At 44.7% G+C, this 13,311-nt stretch overlaps 1 protein-coding gene across 3 annotated transcripts in view; it reads right to left on the bottom strand.

The window, feature by feature from the left end:
- Nucleotides 1-13,311, bottom strand: part of rab3ip (RAB3A interacting protein (rabin3)) — a 111,511-nt gene that overhangs the window by 21,184 nt on the left and 77,016 nt on the right. For all 3 annotated transcript variants that reach the window (XM_060902770.1, XM_060902769.1, XM_060902771.1), the window contains one exon: nucleotides 11,918-12,030. In XM_060902770.1, coding sequence (XP_060758753.1) covers nucleotides 11,918-12,030 — 113 coding nt within the window. The remainder of the gene's footprint in view (nucleotides 1-11,917; nucleotides 12,031-13,311) is intronic.

Here is a 13,311-nt window from a genome sequence, read left to right as displayed (position 1 = left end):
GGGTCAAACACACCACCGTGAGCCATCCGGGGAAGTCCCTCGTCCTCTGGCAGGAAATCGCCACCCTCCTGGAGAAAGGAGCAATCTCTCCCGTCAACAGGCAGAGACAGCAAGGTGGGTTCTACTCCAGGTATTTTCTGGTTCCGAAGAAGGACGGCGGTATCCGCCCGATCCTCGACCTGAGGTCCCTCAACTCCCACTTGAAGACCATGAGATTCCGCATGCTGCGTACAGTGGATGTCTTACACCACATCCAGGCGGGCGACTGATTTGCCACCATCGACCTGAAAGACGCCTACTTCCATGTTCCCATTGCGCCACACCACAGGCAGTTCCTGCGGTTTGCCTTCGAGGGCCAGGCTTTCGAGTTCAATGTTCTGCCCTTTGGGATATCGCTGGCACCCCGTGTGTTCACCAGGTGTGTGGCAGCGGCATTAGCACCACTTCAGGCAAGGGGTTTGCGTGTCCTGCCTTACCTGGACGACTGGCTCGTCTGTTCACGGTCAGCAGCTCAGGCCCGCACCGACATCGCGACTGTGCTCTCACATGTCGCAGAGCTGGGGCTCAGGGTGAATTACAAGAAGAGCTCACTGGTGCCCAGCCAGGAGATGACTTTCTTGGGCATGCACCTGGATTCGAGGTCGTTGATGGCAACCCTCTCCCAGACCAGGATCCACAACATCTGCCTGCTGCTTGGCCGCTTCGGACGGGGCAGGTCACTCGCCCTGAAGACCTTTCAGCGCCTGCTGGGCATGCTTACGGCAGCCTCCTCTCTGGTCCCGCTGGGACTCCTGGACTTACGCCCGCTTCAGAGGTGGCTCAACGGTCTCCACCTCCACCCGGTGCTGCACAGGCTCGTGAAGGTGATGGATACTTTTTTCAGGCTCCTCCGTCCATGGAGGAGGAGGGCTTACCTTCTGCAGGGTGTTCCGCTGGCGGCTATCCCCTCCCGGAGGGAGGTCATCACCACGGATGCTTCCCTGGGAGGCTGGGGTGCAGTCTGGCAATGCCGGACCATCAGAGGCTACTGGAGTCCAGGGCAGCGACAGCAGCACATCAACGTGCTGGAGCTACGGGCTGTGTTCCTCGGCCTACAGCACTTCCTCCCAGGCCTGGCCGGCAGACACGTTCTGGTGCGGATGGACAACGCTACGGTAGTGTACTACATCAACCACCAGGGAGGCACCAAGTCCCTCCAGTGCTTGGAAGTGGCCGGCCAACTTCTGCAGTGGGCCCATCGACATCTCTTGAGCCTGCGTGCCATGTACTTGCCAGGCACTGCCAACAGGGCAGCGGATCTGCTGTCCCGCCAGGACCCCGATCCCGGGGAATGGAGACTCAACCCAGCGGTGGTTCTCGCCATCTGGGAACGTTTTGGCAGGGCAGAGGTGGACCTCTTTGCCTGCCAGGAGTCGACACACTGCCCTCTGTGGTTCAGCCTCCACGGCCCCAGTCCCCTGGGCCAGGATGCGCTGGCGCATGCTTGGCCGAGGAAACTGCTGTATGCCTTCCCCCCTCTGCCGCTGATTGTGCCAACCCTACACAGGGTTGCGATGGACCACCACGGGCTGCTGCTTGTCGCCCCTCGGTGGCCGGGCCGAGTGTGGTTTCCCAAGTTGCTGCAACTTCTGAACGGCGACCCCTGGTGCCTGCCAGTGAGGACAGACCTGCTATCACAGCTGGGAGGGCAGATCTGGCACCCGGATCCAGCCCGTCTGCAGCTCTGGGTGTGGCCGCTGAAGGGCCGGACCCCCTGCTAGGTCTTTGTGAGCCGGCAGTGGTCAACACCATTGCAAGCTCTCGGGCACCCTCCACCAATGCCCTCTACGCCAACAGATGGAGGCTTTTCTCCAACTGGTGCTTAACTCGGGGGGAGGAGCCTACATGCTGCCCCCTGCCGACCATTCTACTGTTCCTCCAGTCTCTGTTTGATAAGGGTCTTACTCCTGCCACCATCAAGGTCTATGCAGCTGCCATCTCTGCTCAGCATGCCAGAGTTGGGGGAAGGACCGTGGGGTCCCACCCCTTGGTGGCACGTTTCTTGAAGGGTGCTCTCCGGTTGAGACCCCCCCGATGGAGCCGGGTACCCACATGGGATCTTCACTTGGTGCTGCAGGCTCTCTGCGACGCACCGTTTGAGCCCCTGCTCACGGCAGACATTTCATGGCTCTCCCTGAAGACTGCTTTTCTTCTGGCCATTACATCGACGAGGCGCGTCGGGGAATTACACGCGCTGTCAGTCAGTGGGGAGTGCCTGCAGTGGCACTCCGGCGACAGTGGGGTCACTCTGTGGCCTAACCCCTCTTTCCTCCCGAAGACCCTCTCTGCTACCTTCGTCAACCAGCCCCTTAGCCTTGCGGCGTTCGAGGCGGGCCATGGTGAGAGGTCGGAACTTTTGTGCCCAGTTCGCGCCCTCAGGGTGTACGTGTCCCGTACAGAGGGCTTCCGTAGGAGTGACGCCCTGTTTCTGTGCCACACAGGGCCGAGGAGGGGTCTGGCGCTCTCTAAGCAGAGGCTATCCAAGTGGATAGTCGAGGCCATATTACATGCCTACAGGCACAGTGGCTCCCCGATTCCTCCGGCTGTCAGGGCGCACTCTGCACGGGGCGTGGTGGCCTCATGGGCATCACTGAAGGGCGTGCCCCTTTCAGACATATGCAGCGCAGCCTCCTGGGCTTCCAGCTGCACCTTCACCAGGTTTTACCGTCTTAATGTCGTCCCACATAATCCTGTGGCGACGGCTGTCATTCCAGGCCCGTCGCAGCAGCACGGAGTACGGGTAGGCACTCCTCATGACCTGGTTGGTATTAGTCATCCATGTGCTGAAAGCACCGCCTCTGGCGGTCAGGAGAAACGAAATAGAACGAGGGTTATGTATATAACCGCGGTTCTATGAGTTTCGGATGACTGCCAGAGCTTGGCAGTCACTCGGAGTGTACACGAGAAGATTTGCCAAGAGGTCACTTCCTGGGTTTACCGGTCTTTTATGCCGGGGTCACGGGGTGACATCACCCAGGTCACACGTGACTTTGTTGTTACTATTACTCGACCTGCACGTTCGTGTGATGGATATCCATGTGCTGAAAGCACCGCCTCTGGCGGTCATCCGAAACTCATAGAACCGCGGTTATATACATAACCCTCGTTTTAAACTTTACTTAACTTTTATTCTATTTTATTCTGCTGTTTTTTACTGAACTTTTACTTCATTTTATTATTTTATTTCTACTATTGTTTAATTCTTCTTATTTTTTTCTCTCTTCTTCCCCCTTTATTTTATGTAATTTTATTTTCTATTGTTTACTGTTTTGCTTTTACCTCGGTAAAGCACATTGAACTGCCACGGTGTATGAAATGCGCTATATAAATAAACTTGCCTTGCCTTAAATCCTAATTCACGGCTGTAATGCAAATGGCTTCCTCCTCAGTATACAAGTGCACTTCCATGGCAGGAAAAAAACTACATTTTGCCACCTATGTAGTCCCCTATTTATACAAATAGGAGTCATTCAGGATTTAGCCATGTTTTTGCTTGGCGTTAGCAGCAGTTACAGGTTTTTAGCTTTCTCCTGAAATATTTCTTCTTTCTCAGGGTAGTAAAACTTGCTTTCGCTGTGAACACTGTCGTTATCGCTATCCATGATGTAAAATCAATGCTATTTTCCTGAGAAATGCTGGCAAAAAATTTATAAGATTTTTGATAATCTTATAAATAAATCATATTAAAAAAAAAGATAAATGTTTGTTGTTGTTGTGAACGAGTGAGTCGCCAGAGGTCCATAACCGGGGTCCGTACCGTAGGATACGGACCCGCTCGCCAGCCAATCAGAGCGCAGGATTTGGACCATGAAAAAAATAAATATGCTTATTTCTGTAATATCTCACAAAATATTAGGCCATTCTGTGGCTGGGAAGTTATTTAATTTGAGGGGATTCCCTAGCAAATAATGTGTATGAAACCGCATGCTTCGCGCAGTCAGGCAGACAGAGGAAGTCCAGTGTGCGCACACGCAGGTTTACCTTGACCGTGCACTGACAGTTACATCATTCTGTTGCTAAACGAACAGCTGATCACACCAAGGTGCTCGCTGACCGCCGATATTTATTAGTTTGGTCCTGCGTTTCCTTTCCTTCCCAACATAACGTCTTTTCTTCTCGCTTTCCGTTACTGTAGTCGGTCTTGCTTGTTTCATTTGCACACTCACGTCCTCCATTTTTCTATCCTGTTTCAAATTTGTATCCCACAATGCCTTGCATGAATGGGAAGCCCACCATGCGATGCATGATGTAGTATCTTGAATTGGGTCATGGTGAAGCAGGAAAAAACAGCGGAGAATTCATTAATTGTTCTATTTTAAAAAATAATAATAAAATTGGAAGTCTGTGATTGGAATTCAGTAGCTTTCGGTCCACTAAACAAAAATAATTGGGTGTCAGGGAAAATTCTTTTTATGACCTACACTTGAAAAATCTGAAAGGCAGTCTACCTTTAATTTACTTACTTACCTTTTTAACTTGTGTGCTTTACCTAAAAAATCCTAATTTACTTATCTTTCTAACTTTACATACTTGCCTGCTTTGCTTACTTAAATTCCCAACGTATTTACTTTCCTTACTTAAAAGGTACTGACTGCAAAGTCATCTGAATTTTTTTTTTTTTAAATTGTGCATGGCATTTTCCTATGTCTCACAAGAACAATATCATGAGGATGAGACGTGATCATTTTAATATGCTGACGATCACTTTTCTCCATTTTCGGACCAAATATCCAAATATCGGACCAAATATCCTACCTCTTAGAGCCAAACAGTATGCCAAATAGCTGAACGTGAGGAGCTTGACCTAATTAGCATAATTATGGAACTGGGTCACACCAAGATGCTGATGCGCAGAAAACATCATCATGACTCTGCATCGACTTCGGAGAGTTTTGAGTTGCAGCTATATAATTTGTGGTTGACATTCATGAATAGATGAGTGAAACAAAAGGCAACCTTTTGGTTTCCGTTGCTTTTCTGGCGTGCTTTTTAGCTGATTCGCTTTCATATTTTCCTTTTCTTTTATGCTTTTTAGCTGGCAGGAGAGTGGAGTCTGCCATGTTTGCCCATGCCGACTTGTTTTGGTTAAAAATAGGTCAAACATGCCCCTACGGTGGTCACGTGATATTGTTGCTCATTTGCATCGGCAATCTCTGGAATCATAAAATGTGGGACGCATTTGTTCTCGGCAAAACATTTACACATAGGATATACAGTATGTGCAGCAGTGCAACTCCTCAATTTCAACTCACATCAACTTCAAATCAACACAAAACACCTTGAAACTCCAAGAGCAATAAAAATAGAACATTTCTGCCAAAAATTCAACTTTGCAGTCAGAACTTTTAACATTCTAACTCAACTTCTTTACTTTCCTTACTCACTTATGTAACTTTTTAACTTACTTTCCATACTTTACTTGCCTGCTTTACTGAGTCAACTTTCTAACTTCATTTACTTACTTAAAGCATATACAAAGAGCCATGGCCTCACTTTCGTTTATAAATGCCTTGAGACCTCAAGAATGGCACAGGAATAGGTTTAAGCATTAACAATAAATCTAATATAGTAATTTTTACGATTAAAGTGATTTACAGTGCCTTGCAAAATTATTCATACCCCTTGAACTTTTTCACATTTTTCCACCTTACATCCACGAACTTAAAAGTTTTTTATTGAGATTTTATGTGATAGACCAACACAGAGTAGCACATAATTGTGAAGTGAAACGAAAATGATAAATGGTCTTCAAAATTTTAAAGAAATAAAAATCTGAAAAATGTGATGTGCATTAGTATTCAGCCCCCCTGCGTCAATACTTTGTAGAGCCACCTTTTGCTGTAATTACAGCTGCAAGTCTTTTGTGGTATGTCTCTCCCAGCTTTGCACATCTCGACACTGAAATTTTTGCCCATTCTTCTTTGCAAAATAGCTCAAGCTCAGCCAGATTGGATGGAGAGCGTCTGTGAACAGCAATTTTCAAGTCTTGCCACAGATGCTCAATGGGATTTAGGTCTGGACTTTGACTGGGCCATTCTAACACATGAATATTCTTTGATCTAAACCATTCCATTGTAGCTCTGGCTGTATGTTTAGGGTCATTGTCTTGGTGGAAGGTGAATCTCCTTCCCAGTCTCAAGTCTTTTGCAGCCTCCAACAGGTTTTCTTCCAGGATTGCCCTGTATTTAGCTCCATCCATCTTCCCATCAACTCTGACCAGCTTCACCGTCCCTGCTGAAGAAAAGCATCCCCATAGCACGATGCTGCCACCACCAAGTTTCACAGTGGGGATGGTGTGTGCAGGGTGATGAGCAGTGTTAGTTTTCCGCCACACATAGCACTTTGCATTTAGGCCAAAAAGTTCAACTTTGGTCTCATCTGACCAAAGCACCTTCTTCCACATGTTTGCTGTGTCCCCTACATGGCTTCTTATGCCCGTCTTTCAACAATGGCTTTCTTCTTGCCACTCTTCCAAAAAGGCTAGATTTGTGGAGTGTACGACTTATAGTTGTCCTGTGCACAGATTCTCCCACCTGAGCTGTGGATTTCTGCAGCTCCTCCAGTGTGTTCATGGGCCTCTTGGCTGCTTCTCTGACCAGTGCTCTCCTTGCTCGCTCTGTCAGTTTAGGTGGACGGCCATGTCTTGGTAGGTTTGCAGTTGTGCCATACTTTTTCCATTTTTGAATGACGGATTGAACAGTGCTTCTTGAGATGTTCAGGGCTTGGGATATTTTTTTTATAACCTAACCCTGCTTTAAACTTTAAACCAGAACTTTATCCCTGACCTGTCTGGTGAGTTATTTGGTCTTCATGATGCTGTTTGTTCTTCAGTGTTCTCTAACAAACCACTGAGGCCTTCACAGAACAAGTGTAAGTATGCTGAGAGTAAATTACACACAGTAGGACTCTATTAACTAATTAGATGACTTCTGAAGGCAATTGATTGCACTGGATTGTATTTAGAGGTATCAGAGGACAGAGGGCTGAATACTAATGCACTCCACATTTTTCAGATTTTTATTTGTTTAAAAATTTGAAGACCATTTATTATTTTCGTTTCACTTCACAATTATGTGCTACTCTTTGTTGGTCTATCACATAAAATCTCAATAAAAAACTTTTAAGTTTGTGGTTGTAAGGTGGAAAAAATGTGAAAAAGTTCAAGGGGTATGAATACTTTTGCAAGGCACTGTATATAGGTAGCGGTCTGAATGAATGACCTTGACGTCTGCAACGTCACAGCAGGATGTCTATTGGTCTCTCATCGCCATTTCTGCTATACTAAAACACAGCTGACTGCAACTCCAATCCTCCATTTTGAGCACATAGATGTGTTGCTGGAGGGTGGAGCAACATGACAGAAGGTGGATTTATGTTGCATTCATAGCCCAAGAACGTTCAAACTGCAAAGATTTGGATACGTTTTGCAAGAAGTTCACGGGCATATTGGGCGCCTATGAAGTCAAGTTTATTTGTATAGCGCTTTTAACAATAAACATTGTCGCAAAGCAGCTTTACAGAATTTGAACGACTTAAAATATGAGCTAATTTTATCCCTAATCTATCCCCAATGAGCAAGCCTGTGGTGATGGTGGCAAGGAAAAACTCCCTCAGACGACATGAAGAAGAAACCTCGAAAGGAACCAGACTCAAAAGGGAACCCATCCTTATGAAGTGGTCTCTCCTCTGCTCTGCACATTTTCCTGAAGACTCATATGAGACCTCTGATCTGTTGAGGAGCGTTGGCTATAAGCCTGTATTGAAAGAGGGTGCAGTACCAATAATTAAAGGAAAAGAAAACAAGTATTTTATTTATTTATTTATTTTTAAAAGGAAAGTTCAGTTGCCCCAGTCCTCCCAGAGTGAGCAGAGGGTTGTTGCTAAAACCCGGGATGGAACGGGACATGACATATCGCTTGGGCAGTGACCTCCCCGCGGTTGTTGCTAAAACTGGTGACGTCTCGTTCCGTCCCGGGTTTTAGTAATTGCCTGAGCCGAGCAGTAATGGCGGAGTACTCTGTATGGACAAAATAGAGAATGAGTGGAGCAGCCGTCTTATTTCTAACCTGGATATTGCTGCCATCTCGCCCTTACGTGGAAGAAGCGAATAAACAGAGAACTGAATGAACAACTGAAAGTCAGATTGTTTCAAAACAAATCTGCCACAAGGTTGGCCTTCAAGAAGCGAGAACACAGACAGGTAAGCTCAGACTCTCATTTGGATACAACACAAAAAAAAAAAAAAAAAAAAACACACTGTTCACCTGCATTTAGATTAATACATATAACTTATATTGTGTGTTTAAGTTACCGGTATAAGATTATTTAATTTGCTTCAGAATGTGATTGTCTCAGTTCATCTGATTATTTAATTAGCCTTTTACGTTTTATCAGTGAAAATGCATGCATGTACTGGTACATGTATGTTGCATAAGTTATAACACCTATCCTGTTTTAATGAAAGTCAACCCACAATCAATGAAGTCAAATCAGTCTTAGTTGAGCAAGTCGGTAACGGGACTTCTTACTTTCACCATAAATTTTTATTTATATGACTTTGGTCTATAGCTGTCAAAAGCCTCGGCCTTAAAACCAGTTACCGCTGTGACGTCATGTACTCAGGGCTAGCTGGCAACTTTGCTGTCAATTTTAACTCTCAAAAAAAAAAATATTTTTTTATTCCCATTTATGCAGCATACAAGAGTCAAGGATGGAGATACTATCCACTCAGAAATTTATTTAAAAATAAAGGTTCTGTGTATATGCTTTAACTTTCAAACTTCCTTTGCTCACTTTATTTACTTATATAGATTAGTTACTTAATTTACTCACTTTAATTCGTTAATGTACAACGCCAATTCCAAAACATTTGGAACACTGAACTGTAAATAAAAACAATGTGATAATTTGCAAATCATGGAAACCCTATATTTCATTGAAAATAGTACAAAGACAACACATCAAATGTTGAAACTGAGAAATGTTATTGTTTCAAATAATTAGTTTTCTTTTGTTTCAGACATGTAAAAGCTTTTTACCTTTACCTGACATGTTTCAACGGTGTAACTTCCGTCTTCATCAGAGGGTCACCCGGATGTTGGTATGTGATGTGCCTTTATAATCAGCTGATGTTATGGAGGTGTGACCTCCCTGTCAATATTGACAGGTCGGTCACACCTCCCACTGTCAGTGTTGCCCCCTCAGGACGGCGCTCCAGGCGTGGGAGAGCATGTATGCCCCCTCATCCCTGTTTATTGTTCTTGGGCTACGCTTTCTGATTTCTATTGACTCCTTGATCCAACGGTGGTATCTGTTGTTCTCTTGCTGTATGATCTGAGCATTGTCCCAATCCATTATATGATTTTCCCTTATGCAGTGGTCCGTTATTGCTGATTTCAGGTTCTCTTGCATAGCTTTTTCTTTTATTGCTCTTGTTTGTCTCTGTTCTGTTTCTTTTTCACATTCCTTTTTATGTTCCTTTTTTCGTGTACTAAAACTCCTTCCTGTCTCCCCAGTGTAGGTTTTACTGCATGACTGGCATGGTATTTCATATATATTACATTACATTTATTGTGTTGGTCGATTTTGTCCTTAGGGTGAACTAGTAGCTGTCGTAGTTTGGTGTGTGGTTTCACGGGTGTTTGTATGTTGTGTTTTTTCATGGCTCTTTGGATTTGTTCTGAAACTCCTCTGACATACGATAGAGTCACTACTGCTTTACGTTCCTGTTTTTGGGTTGTCTGTTTTCTTCCTTTTTTCTGTGTCTTTTCTTTTGTTTTCACTTGTTGTGCACCTTTATGTATGGCCCATGGTGGATATTGACATGCGATCAGAGCTTGCCGTATGTGTTGTTCTTCTGTTGCGCGTTCTGTGGGATCGGTTATGATTGCTGCACGTTCGTAGAGAGTTCTGACAACTGACAGTTTGTGTGCGATGGGGTGTTCGGACGTCCTTGTCAATATTGACAGGGAGGTCACACCTCCGTAATATCAGCTGATTATAAAGGCAAGTCACATACCAACATCTGGGTGACCCTTTGATGAAGACGGAAGTTACACCGTCGAAACATGTCAGGTAAAGGTAAAAAGCTTTTACATGTCTGAAACAAAAAAAAACTAATTATTTGATTTAAGAAGAAGACATAATGAACGCAATATATTTAATGTTATTGTTTTTTGAAAAATATATGCTCATTTTGAATTTGAGGTCAGCAACACATTTCAAAAAAAAGTTGGGACAGGGGCATGTAGAAATAGCAGAAAGCAGTTTGTCATTGTCTTGCTGAAAGAAGGAAGGCCTTTCCTGAAAAAGATTTTGTCTGGATGGCAGCATATTGCATGTACATGCAAACATGTATACATCATTCAGCATTATTGATGCCTTCCCAGTACAAGCTACCCATACAGTATAATGCAGTACAAGCTACCCATGTCATGTGCACTAATGCACCCTTATACCATCACAGATGCTGGCTTTTGAACTGTGCACTGATAACAAGCTGGATGGTCCCTCTCCTCTTTAGCCTGGAGGACATGGCGTCCATGATTTCTAAAAACAATTTCTACTTTTGATTCATCAGACATCCAGGCAATCTTCCACGTCGCCTCAGTTCATCTGACCTGAGCATCACACTCAGTGTGTTTCTCTGACCTGCTCTCAGGTCAGGTCAGGTTCACAGCCTGCTACTGGTAACATTGTAACCCAGTACAACCTGCCGCATGGACGGGTGGTCGGCGTCTAAACCGGCTCCCCCACTGGTTCCACACCAGTAAGGAGGGTGACATGACACCCAGCAGGACGAAAAACAAGACCTGTCAAAGGGCGGATGAGCTCTACTTGAGCCAACGGCCATCATGCACAATGGCGGTTCTGATAAGTCAACTCGGCATCAGTTCCGGCACCAAGCAACGGGATGTTCCTACGGCCATCTCAGCTATGCGGTGTCGTCGATCAACAGGGCCTCCTGCCAAGGGATACTATACTCACGCCATGTAGTGTCGACATCATGGCGCAGCCTCACCTCGCTCAGTTAATCGTAAATGAGCTTGGGCCCAAAGAAGGTGGCAGTGTTTCTAGATATTCTTTATATATGGTTTTAACTTGCATTTGTGGATGCAGTAATGAACTGTTTTCATAGACGATGGTTTTCTGGTGTTCCTGAGCCCATGCAGTGATTTCCACTACCTGTCTGCTTTTAATGCAGTGTCATCTGAGGGCCTGAAGATCACAGGCATCCAATGTCAGTTTTCAGCCTTGTCTCTTGCATACAAAGATTTCTCCAGATTCTCTGAATCTTTTAATGATATTATGTACCACAGATGATGTGATTCCCAAATTCTTTGCAATTTTACATTGAGGAACATTATTCTTAAATTGTTGCACTATTTGCCCACACAGTCTTTCACAGAGCGGTGAACCCCTCCCCATCTTTACTTCTGAGAGATTCAGCCTCTCTGGGATGGTCTTTTGATACCCAATCATGTTACTGACCTGTTGCCAATTAACCAAATTAGTTTTTTAGCATTACACAACTTTTTCACTCTTTTGTTGTCCCTTTTCCAACTTTTCTGAAACGTGTTGCCGACATCAAATTCAAAACAAGCACATATTTTTCTAAACATAATAAAATCTCAGTTTCAGCATTTGACATGTCTTTGTACTATTTTTCAATTAAATATGCACCAAATCATTTTCCATGATTTGGAAATCTTCACATTCTGTTTTTATTTATGTTTTACACAGTGTCCCAACTTTTTTGGAATTGGGGTTGTATATATTCATTCATATATTTATTGATTTATTAAAAAGGGCATCATTAGTCCTCTTCACAACATTCTTGCTGCTGTTGGTGAGGAAGCAGGTGATTGGTAGTACTCACTTGGGCCCTCCACACTCCACGGCTGAGGCTTTGACTACTGGCAGCGGCTGGAATCCCACTGGCTCCACACTCAGTGTGTTTCTCTCCACAGCCTCCAGGATCGCTGAGCCCAGCTATAAAATTAAAAATGTGCAAACTTTTGCTTTTCTCATGTCAATATTCTGGTGCATATCATTATAAATAAAATGTTTGTCTATATGTTGTTTTAAATTTGATCTTATTTTACAAATGTATAAAAAAATCTGAGGCTACAGTGAACACAGGCTCACTGAAACTGGACAGGGTGGAAAACGACCAGGCAATGTTTTACCAGATTCAACTACCCAGTTGATCCTGTGTTCACTTTAGTCTCAGGTTCCTGTTCATGGCTGACAGGAGTGGAACCTGATGTGGTCTTCTGCTCATGTAACCCATTCATGTTTGACATTTTTTGAGATGCTTTTCTCCTCACCACAGTTGCAAAGAGTCTTTAATTGAGTTACTTCTTGTCAACTTGAACCTTTCTCACTCAAAAGGTGTGTAAGCACGAGAGAATATTGTGTATGAATATCCCTGGAGGTCAGCAGCAGATAAATTCTGTGCATTAAGTGGCAAGACAGGGTAACAGGTGCTGCTGTACTTGAGATAGCGTCTTCATCTTGCCTGGAATGAATTATTCTCCTCTATCAGCTCAGATGGGCTGGTCACATATGCAAAATGGCTGACTATCGTCTACCAAAACAACCGTACTCCTCACAGCTCTCCCATGGTACCAGACCAGTTGATACTCCAAAGAAGAGACACAAAGACCTCCTAAAGCACTCCTTGTTGAAGTGTGGAATCAATCCGAAGGAGTGGGACCAACTAGTGACAGAGAGGCAGGTTTGGAGGAGCACAATTTGGAATGATGTTCAACATTTCAAAAATACTTGACTTGCAGAGGAAGCTGTGCGCAGGCAAAAGCTCAACGACACCTAAAGACCCTGGAACAAATCTAAATCGATCTCTGTCTAACTAATACATTCAGCCGCCATACTCACCAGTGAGTTGCTGTGACAACGACGAGATATACACACACACACAAGCCATAACTTTATGACCACTGACAGGTGAAGTGAATAACACTTGGAAGCAGGAAAAATGGGCAAGCGTAAGCATCTGAGCGATTTTGACAAGGGCCAAATTGTGATGGATAAATGACTGGGTCTTGAGCATCTCCAAAATGGCACATCTTGTGGGGTGTTGATTCACATGGGGCATGAAGACCAATCTGCCGACTCAAACAAAACGGTGTCAGCCAGCATTAACGTTTTCAGCAGATTGTGCTACAGTAGCTCTTCTGTGAGATTGGACCATATGGGCTAGCCTTTGTGCCCCATGCGATTCAATGAGCCTTGGCCACCCATGCTTCCAAC

The sequence above is a fragment of the Neoarius graeffei genome, chromosome 21, assembly GCF_027579695.1.
Source record: "Neoarius graeffei isolate fNeoGra1 chromosome 21, fNeoGra1.pri, whole genome shotgun sequence".
In the NCBI taxonomy this organism is placed as follows: Eukaryota; Metazoa; Chordata; class Actinopteri; order Siluriformes; family Ariidae; genus Neoarius; species Neoarius graeffei.
The sequence above is the reverse complement of the archived record's forward strand: the minus strand, read 5'-3'. Positions and strand labels throughout refer to the sequence as shown.